Source organism: Dufourea novaeangliae, unplaced genomic scaffold, assembly GCF_001272555.1.
Source record: "Dufourea novaeangliae isolate 0120121106 unplaced genomic scaffold, ASM127255v1 scaffold72, whole genome shotgun sequence".
NCBI lineage: Eukaryota > Metazoa > Arthropoda > Insecta > Hymenoptera > Halictidae > Dufourea > Dufourea novaeangliae.
The window spans coordinates 693795-706596 of record NW_015373947.1 but is presented as its reverse complement, the minus strand read 5'-3'; the positions used below and the strand labels follow the sequence as shown (position 1 = coordinate 706596).

At 39.6% G+C, this 12802-nt stretch overlaps 1 protein-coding gene across 1 annotated transcript; it reads left to right on the top strand.

Annotated features, from left to right (window-relative positions):
- Window positions 1-10536: 10536 nt before the first annotated feature.
- On the top strand, window positions 10537-12802 carry LOC107186102 (cuticle protein 18.7-like). Its single transcript, XM_015573908.1, has 3 exons — window positions 10537-10589; window positions 11321-11647; window positions 12534-12802. The coding sequence occupies exons 1-3, from the start codon at window positions 10578-10580 to the stop codon at window positions 12729-12731; spliced, it is 537 nt and encodes a 178-aa protein (XP_015429394.1). The 5' UTR covers window positions 10537-10577; the 3' UTR covers window positions 12732-12802.

The following is a 12802-nucleotide window of genomic DNA, read 5'->3' as shown; positions in this document are numbered from 1 at the left end:
GAAAAAATAACCTTTATTCTTTTCTAGAAGTGAAAACTTGTTCCCCCCTCTGCCTCGAGAAGAAAAATAATATTATGAAATTTACCTTAATATAAATTTTGTCTACTCCGTCTTAAAGGAAAAAAATGGCCTTTGCCATAACCTAGAGGGGAAAAATTTGGATCTTGCCCCCCTCCCGGCCCCTCTCCGTGAAGGAGAAAAATATTATTATGAAATTTACCTTAAGATAAAATTTGCCCCCCTGCCCCCACCCCAGAGAAAAATTATATAATGAAATTTACCTTAGGATAAATTTTGTTCCCCCCTCCCCTTCGACTTACAACCTGGTTACGCCTATGTATTCGAGCACGGTTTTCATCCACCTATACGCCGTCCGCGAGCGCTGTCGCGCGATGTGACACAAGTGGTGCGTTCAGATTTCTTTTCGCGAAGCAAGAAACGTTGCGACAGTTATCCTGGTTCAGAGACCACCTCGCGCTCATTGTTCGCCTGCTGACCTGAACGGAACCGCGAGCATGTCGCCAACGCTTCGATAACGATATGGAAGTGGTCGAGACAATCTCCGATACACCTATCGGATTGAAATACGTGACATTTAGGAATTCGTGTGAGACAACTACCATACTCCATCGTGTCACAAGAATGTTCTCACGGAACTAACATAATTAAAAATATAATAATCTTCTATTATTGTTTAAATTACGCACAATATGGTATAATATGGACACATGTGTTGAGGATCGTTGTAAAGGGATAGCAAGAAAATGGTGACAAAACGGTTCGTTAAATAAATGCAACGACTTTAATGTTAAATCGTAACAAACACGTCGCCCTGTCCCATCGAAACCAGCATTCTACAATATCTATCTATAAAATGTTATACATACATACAAAACTGGTCTACAAACCGGAAACAAAAACGTTAACAAAAACACTGTCTGAGGGTATGAGGTACAAGATCATCGACTCTAGAATCATCGAGTATAATCACCAGAAGACTGCGTAGAAACCAAAACAATCTACAGTCGCTATTTCAAGGCTAACCCCCACCACTGTCCAATAACCGCCGCATGGTGTCGCTGCTGGCCCAAGTCGCGGTGGCGGGGACTCTAGCAGACGAGCAACTGTCATCCAGCGTCACCAGATCGAGGGAAACAAAGAACAAAATTGGTTGATAGTGGGGGAAAATTGGATAGTAAAGGGTAAAAGTTAGATGTTAGTGTAGGAAACTAGTACAGCTGTGTATGTGCTGCTTTACTCTTGCTGATGAGGGAATTCCCTCGAATGGGAATTCTCCTGGCAACGCTGCTGCTATCCAACCATAACACAGTACAGTAAACCCTCAATGAGTGTTCGAAGTCACTGACAAGTAGAAATCTCCAGGTGTAACTTTGACTTTTTAATGAAGTTTAGTACACTGATAGAGCTTAGAATTCTGACGCAAATATTTGTTTCAGCCGCATACGGCCATTAGCTTATGAAATATTTAACCCTCAGTGCCGAGAAGCCTCGGAACACTCATCAAGGATATACTGTACTCCAACCACAACATGACATACATTCAAGTATCGAAATCGATGGAAAAATTTTCTAATCAAAATCCACGGGTGTTCCGATTTCTAGAGTCGATCACACGCGATCGTCCATCACCAATGGTTCTGGACGTAGGGCTCCGGATAAGACAGATGGGAGATTTTCGAGATCTGGTCAGCATGGGCGGCCAGGTGGGCAGCCTTCGCGTGTGCCACTTCCGGTGTGTCGATCACACGTCCGTCGTGCGCCAATGGGGCTGGAGGTCCGTGGTACAGGGGCTGCGCGACGTATGATGCGCCGTAGTCTTCGTATTTGCCGTCCGAGTAGTCAGCTGCGTAACCGAGCGATGAAGCCTTCGAGGCTTCCGCGGCGTGCGCCGCCAGGTGCGCTGCCTTCGCATGAGCCACTTCGGGGGTGTCCAGAACTCGGCCGTCGTGGGCCAATGGGGCTGGCGGACCGTGATAGGCGGAGCCATAGACTGTATAAGGGGCGTAACCCGGTACTGCGGACGCCGAGAGGACGAGGCACGAGAGGAGAAGCTGAAAATTTTTTCGCGGAGAATTAGAATACAATAAAATGTGGGTGACTGAATGTAGTGGCAGTTGAAAATAGATTTTACTAGTTGAAAATTAACTGTCCACGCTATGATTAACAAAACTAACCATAGATATTAATGTTGCTTTAGTTGAAATCGAATTTGCAAGCAATATGAATTACAAGATAACCTGAAATTTTCATTAGATAAATACTACTGTTCTCACAAAACAAATCTTGAGAACATGATATAGAATATTTTTAATGAACATCAAACTATTCCAACGAAACAACGAATAAAATATTTTCGGGCAAAATTAAAATACAATTAAAAGTGGGCGATTTAATGTATTATAGTGGCAGTTGGAAATAGATTTTTGGATCCTATGGAAAGGAAGACTGGATCCACCGAAATAAATGTTAAACTGAATGTTAATTTCGTATAAATTTTAGTAACTTCTGAAACCAAGTAAAAGTAGACCCCTACGTTACTTTTTCCCCCAGCGAAAGCGGAATCATGTCAGTGTCACACAAAAAATACTAGAAGCTTTGGTACCAACAAGGATCCGATTATTCCCCCAATGTTGAATTACACTACCAGTTCGTTGACAATAAAATCAAGATTCAACAGGCGTGTCCGAATCAGGTGTAAAAACAATAACCGGTGTCGTTACTCACGAGGGACCTCATGTTCGCTATAGGATCCACGAGCTGATGGTTTTCTGCGGAGCGTACGGGCCGAGGTACACCTTATATAGTCGTGGAACAATACAAGGCGCCCACTTCGACGGTGGTAAACAACGACCACACCGGTGCGAAATATTTACACGCACACGCGTCCCGACTGATTTTCACATAATGAGCACCGTACTGGCTAGGGAAGCGGTGACGGTAGAGGGTAAGAGAGGGGAGGGGGGGGTGGATCATTTCTATTTGGCATCGTAGAACGTGGGGTAGAGAGAGGGTCGATCTAGAAGGGGAGGGAAAACAGCAGGAGGATAGTATAAGGGTGTTGGAGAGGGGGAAATGGTGGAAGAAACGAGAAGGCTGAGGCGAAATGATCGCATTGCGTCAATGATGGAAACGCGGGCAATGTAATCGTGCCACGATTGCTGGGATCGAGCAAAAAGAATTGGATCTTTGATCAGACGATGGTGACTCGATTTCATTTTAGTCTGTTATGAATTTGGAGGGAATTTATTTGGAGTTTCGAATAACGAATAAAAGATAAAAAAAAGTATTTCGTCATTTCTAATTGTTTAAACGTGGAAATTTCAATTTTTATAATAAATTAATACTTCTTTATGAATGAATCGACATTTGTCGAAGAATTGTTTAATCTCATTAACTGTTTAATGATCAGAACGACACCCTTGCTGCTTTTCACTGTGTATTATTCGAATAAAATTCTGCCCAACTCTGATTTGGAGTTTCCTTTCGAGGAGGAAGTCCTCTTGTCACTTGACACGGGGCAGCACAAGAGGAACTGCAACTTGGGTCGGATACGATCCGAGTATTACCATTAGGGGCTTAAGGGAGAGGATATTCGATGATAACAATAATAATAGTTTATACTTATCACGATATAGTAGCTGAATTCTGCACAGTAATTATTTAAATAAATGCAAATTATAAATTTAAAAATATAAAATTATAAAATTTATGTGTTATGATAGTATGTACGGTTAGACAAAGGTGATTGAAAAAAATGTTTGAGTTAAATGTATTGTATGTTTCATTATGGTGAAATTTGAGATGTAAAAAATGAGTAAAAAACAATCTTTACTGTCAACCTTTCACAAATTTCGAATATGGCAGTGTTTTCAAAGATCCTCGAACGCTGTCTTCGATGCAAATATTCCATGGGATTCCGTCACGTATCGCTACGCCCGAGTTCTTAATAAGCCCGGGGGCAATTACATTTTGCGAAACATCGCGAACAATGACACCCAGAGACTAAACAATCATTTCTAACGAGCGCAGACCGCCTAATTGGGACAAGTTCATTACGGTGTAATAATTCCACGGTGCAATTCGTGATCTAGCGATCGTCTGGGTGGTTCAATGAACATACATTCCAGAAAACTCGTATCCCTTTAACTAAATCTAATAAACATGAAAATAAATACTTTTATTTGCAATGCTTTGTATAGTGACTACACGCGTATCTTTTTAAATAATTAATTTTTTTCGACAGGTGCATTCATTAGGAATTACTGAATATTTCATTGAAATATAGCAAACCTCAAAATGACAAAAAACTAATTAAACACAGTATGGATCCTGCAATTTTGTGATCTTTAGTTTGCAAAAAATTACATTATACAATTATTAAAACTACCAAACCATAGAAAATGAAAAACGGAATTAAAATTAGGTATAGAAAATTTAAAATAATATTAATTATACTACTCAGTATTAAATAAGCCATAAAAAAAATAAAATATACCCAATAGAAATAAAGCTACTTTTTTCTTAAATTATAATCTTCAAGCTTTATCTTAATTTCAACTCATTGAGGGTTGGTAGTTCTCTGTATAACTTGGCCCAATTAATTGGATATTTTTTTGCATCGTTAATTAGGCACGTGTTGCCGACAATACAGTTACTTCAAGTGTTCTCATAAAAAAAAATGTTAGAATGTTACGATCGATTGCAATCATTCGTCGAAACGTGTGGTGAACTATTGGGTAATTGCAACCCGCAGTCTATGTAAGTCGAACATTTCACGCACGAATGGCGGAAAACGATGGAATTCGGGGAACCATGACGACAAAATTTCTAACAACACTTTTTCAGTGATAGAAGTACGCTGGACGCAATCATAGAGAACGTAATAATAAAGAAGTTACCTTAAGCATCTGACAGGCGTTAGAAAAATTACTTAATTATAGTCGAGATTAAAAGGCCACTATTTGGAGGGAGCGGAGCAAGAATTGTCTGAAACTTATTCTAAACTTGCACTGAAGCTTCAAAGAGATGTTTATAATTCATGTAAGAATAGTACATAATTTCATAATTTCATAATTTCATAAATCAATTTGGTTCTCAAAGTGTTAGCTCCAAGTAAAATATAGGGGAAAATTGCTGAATTCGAACCATCGTCTAGGTTGCACTATTACTGTCATGTATAATCCATTTGGGCTTTCTGATAGACAATATTTGTTGCTTATAGGTAATAAGTTAGTTAATGCAATCACCACTATCATACACACATTGTCTATCATAAGGCCCAAATTGCAAACAAACAATTTACAGTAATGGTCCAACCTAGACAATAGTCCAAATTGGGTAACCTTTCCCTAAGTTTGGTGTTTGTTATGTTACAGTTGCATGGATTAGACTTTGACTATAAACTGTTTAGATATTGACTAGGTTGGTGCTAGGTATCTTGACTAAATACGTATTAGGTTTGAGTAGAACATGTGCTAGACATAACTCAGATGCTGATTAATTCCTGGTTATGTCCAAACTACATGAGCCAAATCTTGGCTACTTTTGGATCAGGCTTCAGTTAAGTTTAGGCTAGATGTGGGCTAGTTCCTGGTTATGTTTGCACAATATGGGCCAAATCTTGCCTACTTCTGAATGAGATTTGGATTAATCTTGAGCTAAATCTGAGTTAAGTGTGTGTAAAGTTCATAAATCCAGTGACACCAATGGATCTTTTGGATCAGGCTTCAGTTAGTTTTAGGCTAGATGTGGGCTAGTTGTTGGTTATGTTTGCACAATATGGGCCAAATCTTGCCTACTTCTGAATGAGATTTGGATTAATCTTGAGCTAAATCTGAGTTAAGTGTGTGTAAAGTTCATAAATCCAGTGACACCAAAGGATTTTTTGGATCAGGCTTGAGTTTAGTTTAGGCTAGATGTGGGCTAGTTGTTGGTTATGTTTGCACAATATGGGCCAAATCTTGCCTACTTCTGAATGAGATTTGGATTAATCTTGAGCTAAATCTGAGTTAAGTGTGTGTAAAGTTCATAAATCCAGTGACACCAAAGGATTTTTTGGATCAGGCTTGAGTTTAGTTTAGGCTAGATGTGGGCTAGTTGTTGGTTATGTTTGCACAATATGGGCCAAATCTTGCCTACTTCTGAATGAGATTTGGATTAATCTTGAGCTAAATCTGGGTTAGGTGTGTGTAAAGTTCATAAATCCAGTGACACCAAAGGATTTTTTGGATCAGGCTTGAGTTTAGTTTAGGCTAGATGTGGGCTAGTTGTTGGTTATGTTTGCACAATATGGGCCAAATCTTGCCTACTTCTGAATGAGATTTGGATTAATCTTGAGCTAAATCTGAGTTAAGTGTGTGTAAAGGTCATAAATCTAGCGACACCAAAGGATCTAATCAAGTGTGCAGCATTCGCTCTCAAGAGCAGTAGCACAGTAGCATTGTCTCAGGTGTCCCGCAAATGTCAGTCAACGGAAATCTTACCCGACTCTCATGACATCCGCTACTGGTGCACGAGTCCGTAAATAATCGTGTAAATGTCGATGCCCGATAGACACAATAGGCATTCCCTGTCGACAACCGTCCCTGGCCTCGTGCAGGCCAATCTGTACCGGGTTAGCGACACACCTAATCGTCCCGCAACTTTCGAGAATGATCCTGGATCAGGAAGGAGGAAGTCGATCTGCTGGATGTTTTACAGACATTGACAAGGGACACGGAGCAAAACATTTCGGGCGAAAATATTGATTTTACCATACAGGGTATTTAGGTACATATACAGCATACTGGACGTTTCATCATCAGCTGCGCAACCGGTTTTTCTGATGACCTGCACCTAGTCCAAAAACTGTTCTAATAATAGCAGACCTTATTATGGATCATACCAGGTGACAAATGATAATTCGAAGCATAGAAAATTATTCATACTTATGTCTACTATGATATGAATCCCGTGATAGTTACCCTAACCCTAACCTTTTGGACCCAGTTAGAGGATCTTTAGGTCTGCAGACTCAAACACTTTAAAATTCACATGACAAAAATTTAGAGTATTACTTAAACAATTCTTTTCAACAATTCTCTTGTTCTTGGTCTAAAATGTATACATCTCAATATAACCTTACATATCTAGACCAGAAGTTACTATACCCTATATGATATTCTTATTGCCATTCTGTTACCATTTGTTCCATCGATCCCCACTTTCACCATGTGATTCCAATCGCTATAAAATTTTTATAAATAGTCCTAACAACCTATCATTTTTAACGCTTCCTTTCCAATGTTGTTGGTCCAGGTACGGCGCCACTGCCCACGCACCAAAGAAGAACAGTGCCAATTAATATCACGATGATCGTTTAGCACGGTCCTTAACCATTACGACGAAAGATAAGCCTGGGTTAAAGACAATGATCCGTCGGGCGTGTCGAGATTACTTGGAATTCCGTGGATAGGGCTTTTGTTAGACGTCGTATCTCGCGATCTGAGCATTATTAAGCCGCCCACGTGGCCAAGGCGACGCTTGACACGCGACACGATTTTGCGGCCATTCCTGAGATACCTGGAGTATCTTGGTACCAATAACTTGTGAAGATGTTTCTTAACACAGCGACTGCCAAAATTCTTTTTCATTATTAAGACGATAATAATGAAAGAATTACCGTTTCAGTCTGGTTTCGCTTATCATTGATTACTCTACTGAGAAACTATTAGACTACATTTAATCCTGTATTATTGTCGAATTTCCATTACCTTCTTCAAAAATGGAAATGGACGAAGTATTTACCTTCGAATGCCTCTGTTTGGATGGATTTTGACCCGACTTTTCAAGGGCTCTAATTGTACTTACCAGTTTTTAATTTAAGCCAGAGCTAGAAGTTGTTTATGTCACCTAAAATAATAGGTGTTCTTAAACTCAAAATACATAGGGTCCATACTGACCCGGGCAGTGCTGGATACATAAAAATTTCCACTTTCCAAATATTAAATTCTATTCCAAAGACTTTTGATGTACCCTCTTCTTTAGACCACTCACCCATTGTATCCCAGATTCGGGAATAAAAAAGTTTCAGATTTTTCTTGACATGATTTTACGCAGAGTGACTCGATAACGGTCCTAAATAACTCTAAGGTAGGTGGTTTTGCAACACTTTGGGATCCTTTCGCCGAGAATATCAGAGATCGTTGTCACACAGGTAAGAAAATACTTCCATGCGTGGTCAGAGGCATACATGCGTGACGCCTATTCTTCTGCTATGGAGATTGTGCAAAATCGGGAGGATTATTTGCCCGTGGATTTCACGCGATTCACGCAATCGCGACCGGACTTTTTTCCATCGAGGAATTCGTTTCGCTGAAATGTCTGCCGCCTTTCGTCGCCCAACGTGGTCCATGTGATTTCTTGCACGTCTGAGGTTCTTGCCATGGGCCAGTGGCTTTACAAAATGACACACTGCGTAACCATGTGGTTAAATAACTTTACACCCTCGAACGAAAAAAAATGCAACAAAAAAACTCGAATGTTTAAACAAATTATAAAATATAGAAATCATTCAACACACAAATTATAATGTAGCTTAATAATACAATTACAATAAAATTTACAAATTATAAAACACATAGATAATAAAATTTACAAGTGACAAAATACAAAAATTTAAAAATGTATAAATTATAAAATTTATGCAGCATTGCTTACAACACTTTCGATATGCAATTCTGTGGTACATATGATTTGGTTTACCCTCGAAACATTTCAATTTCTATTCGTCTACCCTCGTTATCTCGAATCAATAGTTTTTCTTATTCATATTTCCAAGTTATTAATCATACGCTCGTTACTCAGGCAACTATATTCCCGAAGACTTCCAGCGACGAAACGGCGGTTCACGGTAGCTGTAGGCTAGTTTTTCAAGTTTCTCAGTCGGATCTCCGGCTAAATGCGGAACAAATGATTCGCCACAGTCAATCACCGTGCGATTGATCGTTCCAAGGAGACGCGACAACCTTCGTCCCGATCGATGCGCCAACGTTCACCTCTTTTTCCGTCAGAAGTCTCGGTTCCCCCTGTAATTGCTACTCGCTTCTTTGAATACCCGGGACGAGGTCATTTTCCCATAATAAAGAAGATATTATTCGGCGGAAAAATTATGATCTCGATATGATTTATGTTTCATTAGAACGTATTTTCATTACACCCCTCCCATTGTTGATTGCATCAACCGATATGAATAAATGCGTTGCTAAACGCGTAATTGCTGAATGACTCGACCCGTCGAAGGCGTTGATTTATTGAAAAATGTGTTAAACAATGCGGAATGAATTATTGAACATGTACTAGCCTAACCCTACAGTGTCTAGGTAATGCAAAAACTACTAAGCTTATATGTACAGTAAATCCTCGGTGAGTGTCCGAAGGCACTGAACATTAAATATTTAACATTAAATATTTCATAAACTAATGGTCATGTGCGGCTGAAACAAATATCATTGGCTTAAGAATTCCAGGCTCTATCACTGTGCTAAACCTCATTAAAAAATCAGCGTTAAGCTGCGACTATACTATATAACAAAAGAGTGTTACATAAGAAATTGTTATATAACTTTACTATACAACATTTTTGTTCAACTTGTTAGAAAATTATACCTTTCAATAATGGCGTCACACTTGATGGATAACATGTAACTTGCTATATAACACAAAAAATGTTATATAACATTTTTCTTTCTGTCGTTCCATCAAGTTTCATAACTTTGCTATAAAATTTGTTAAATAGTGTAGACGCAGCTTTATACCTAGGGACGTCTCCTTGTCAGTGCCGAGGAGCCTTCATCGAGAATTTACTGTAACTTGAAGTAAATCGAACGTTCACAATACAAAATAATATCTTGAAAACGTACGCAACAAATTCGAGAAATATTCACATACTTACAATCCAAATACTTCACAATCACCCAGAGATCACATCATCCTCATACCATCTATCCCCTAACACTCAACTAACCAAGATTAACTAAAAAGTAGATAGTCCAATCTCCACCTCTAATTGACTAGTCATGTTACTGAAATCTATTTACGATATTCTCCGAGCCAGACACTAAAATATACACACACAGAAATCTGCATTTGATAGCAAAATGGTCACTTAAACCGCGGACATAGCGCTCGGGCTCTCGACCTTCCGCGAGACGACTGTAGTTTTTGCCCATCCACAGACTATTCTGGGAGGCGTCGTTCAGTCGTTTCATAGACCCCGTATGAAAAAGGATCGACGAGGAAGCGGGGCCCGTTGACGGCCGTGCACCTGACCTCGAAGGGGGGGACCCTTTTGAAAGACGAGTCGTGGCCCCCAACGAGCAGTAATGTCAATGTCAGCGCACTTCAGGTGCAGCAGAGTCGCTTCAGGGTGTGGTCCCCTCCTACGGGTTCGTCGACTCCCTACCAGTTTCACATATATAAAAGGAGATGCCTGCCTGGAAAGGGTACTACATAACAGTTGATACCTTAGGGCGAGTACTGGTTAATCATCCAGCAGCGCTCTTAGCACCCGCTATACCATGAAATCTCTTGTAAGTAGCTAGAACGTGTCGTGCATCTCAAACTGATTGGTGAATTGAGTAGTTCGAGTAGGTGTTCGATTTTTTAACTGGTGAAACGATGGATTCCAAGGCATAATTGCAGAGTGTAATTTCCGCAGTATAATTTGCAGAGCTTGACCAATGAACTGAGACCTAACCTCCTCAGGGACAAATTATTAAGACTTTTTCAGCTGTATCTATTTGAAATATATTTATGAATCTTAATGCCAATGAAATGGTTATTGTTTTATTTCATTAATGTGTTTATTCACAATAATATTCATTGTACCTTTGGATCCATGCTTGAACGAAAGAAAAAGTAAAGTTACACATATGTGCCAGTATCTCTCAAGAGGTTAACGTAGATCTAACCCAGAAGTGTTGATCTAGCACAAACCTAACCTACACTTGTATCGTGTTTATATGACTAAATCGTACCCTCACGAGCAAACTCGGCTTCCACTAGTGGAAAAAGTGGCGTAAGAGAAAGACCTCCTTGGTAAATTTATTTCAAGTACAGAAATAAAGTTAAATTGAATGTTAATTTCACATAAATTTCAATAATTCCCGAGACTAAGTGATAGAAGGTCCTTCTCCGACACTGCTTTTTCCCCTATCGGAAGCCGAGTTTACTAATCGGTGTACATTTAACTGATGAACTAATTACTCTGTTGCATTCAATATACCAAATTTGTAAAATAAATTGTTCCTTCACATTACAGATTATTATCGCTCTGTTCTGCGGTTTGACGATCGTAGAACCAGGTTATCTGGCGCCACTGGTGTCCTACAGCTATTTCGGTATTCCCCTGGCTTACGATGGAAGAGTTCTGGACACGCCAGAGGTGGCACAAGCGAAAGCAGCCCACCTAGCCACACAGGCGTACGAAGCAGCGAGGAACACGCTCGGTTATGGACCTGTGCCTTTCTTGACCCGTGTTTATACACCTGCAATTACCCACGGCGCACCCATAGGCCCGGACGGCCGAGTCGTCGATACACCTGAGGTCGCGGAAGCGAAGGCTGCTCATCTTGCTGCTCACGCTCTGGTAATTGCTAGGAAGACATCTATCGAACCACTCCGAATTTGACTAATAATTGTCTGTTCGTTTATTAATATTGACACGTCTCGCGCGTCGAGCCACGCTTAGAATTGATTAGGAGATGTTTACGCTGAGGAATTTCAGTGTCAGAATTTATTTGACTTGTAAATAATTCTGGATAAATATTTACGATACGGGAATTACCTCCGATCTTGCAGATTTTTAAATATGTTGCCACGATCGTCACCCTGAGTAGTGTTGCGAAGGTGCTAGTTGGGGATTGCAGTTTGTAAAAAATTACAACCAAAAACAGGGGGGAGATAATTATTTGAAAGTTCGGCATTCTCACTGATTTCGATTCGTTGAAGTCGAAAAGACAATTTCTTTTTCACAATTACTAACGAAAATGAAATATTGTCTTCCAAAATTATTGACGGACTTTTCAGTCTACTTCATCAAGTAGAAACTCGTCTATTGTTTTGGGATAATTATTATCGAAAAAAACTATTCAGAGGTGGTTAGAGATAGTTCAAGAAAAAGGTATCATTGTTCTCTTAATAACTCTTTAGTAAACAACATTTGATAACTGAAACATTCTGAAGGTCGCTCAGGAGGGTGACCTTCACAACATATGTCAAGGTCAAGATCATCGGTCAGTTTACTTGTCAATACTACTAAACTTTTTTAACTAATAACACTCCTTGATAACCTTGACAACATATTAAAAAATCATCCAAAAATCGAAGGTGGCTTCGTTACTGTAAATATTTACCATAATACTTTTTCTTTAGGTCGTTAATATTCATGAAATTTACATTCTTCAGAACTTTAATTGAAATTTGTGTAAATTTTTTAAGTCCTTATAATTTTATTTTTGGATTTTCCATTGCAGGAAGCTGCAAAGAAGCTAGGCATGTATCCGTATGGTGCTCTGGCGTACTCGTCCATTCCGTACGCCTACAGATACAGCTATGCCGCCCCCCTTGGTTCTGATGGCAGAGTGATCGACACACCGGAAGTCGCGGAAGCGAAAGCTGCGCATTTGGCGGCGCATGCTCAGCTAGCTGCCAAAGTCGCTGGAAAACTCTGATCATTTTTCCACTGTATATCATCAAATTTATGTTACACAATGAAAGTCTAAGTATACGTTCTACTGATGAA

Coding starts and splice junctions, on each gene's coding strand:
- LOC107186102 (XM_015573908.1), top strand. Junction 11,648..12,533: donor ATCTTGCTGCTCACGCTCTG/GTAATTGCTAGG, acceptor TTTCCATTGCAG/GAAGCTGCAAAGAAGCTAGG.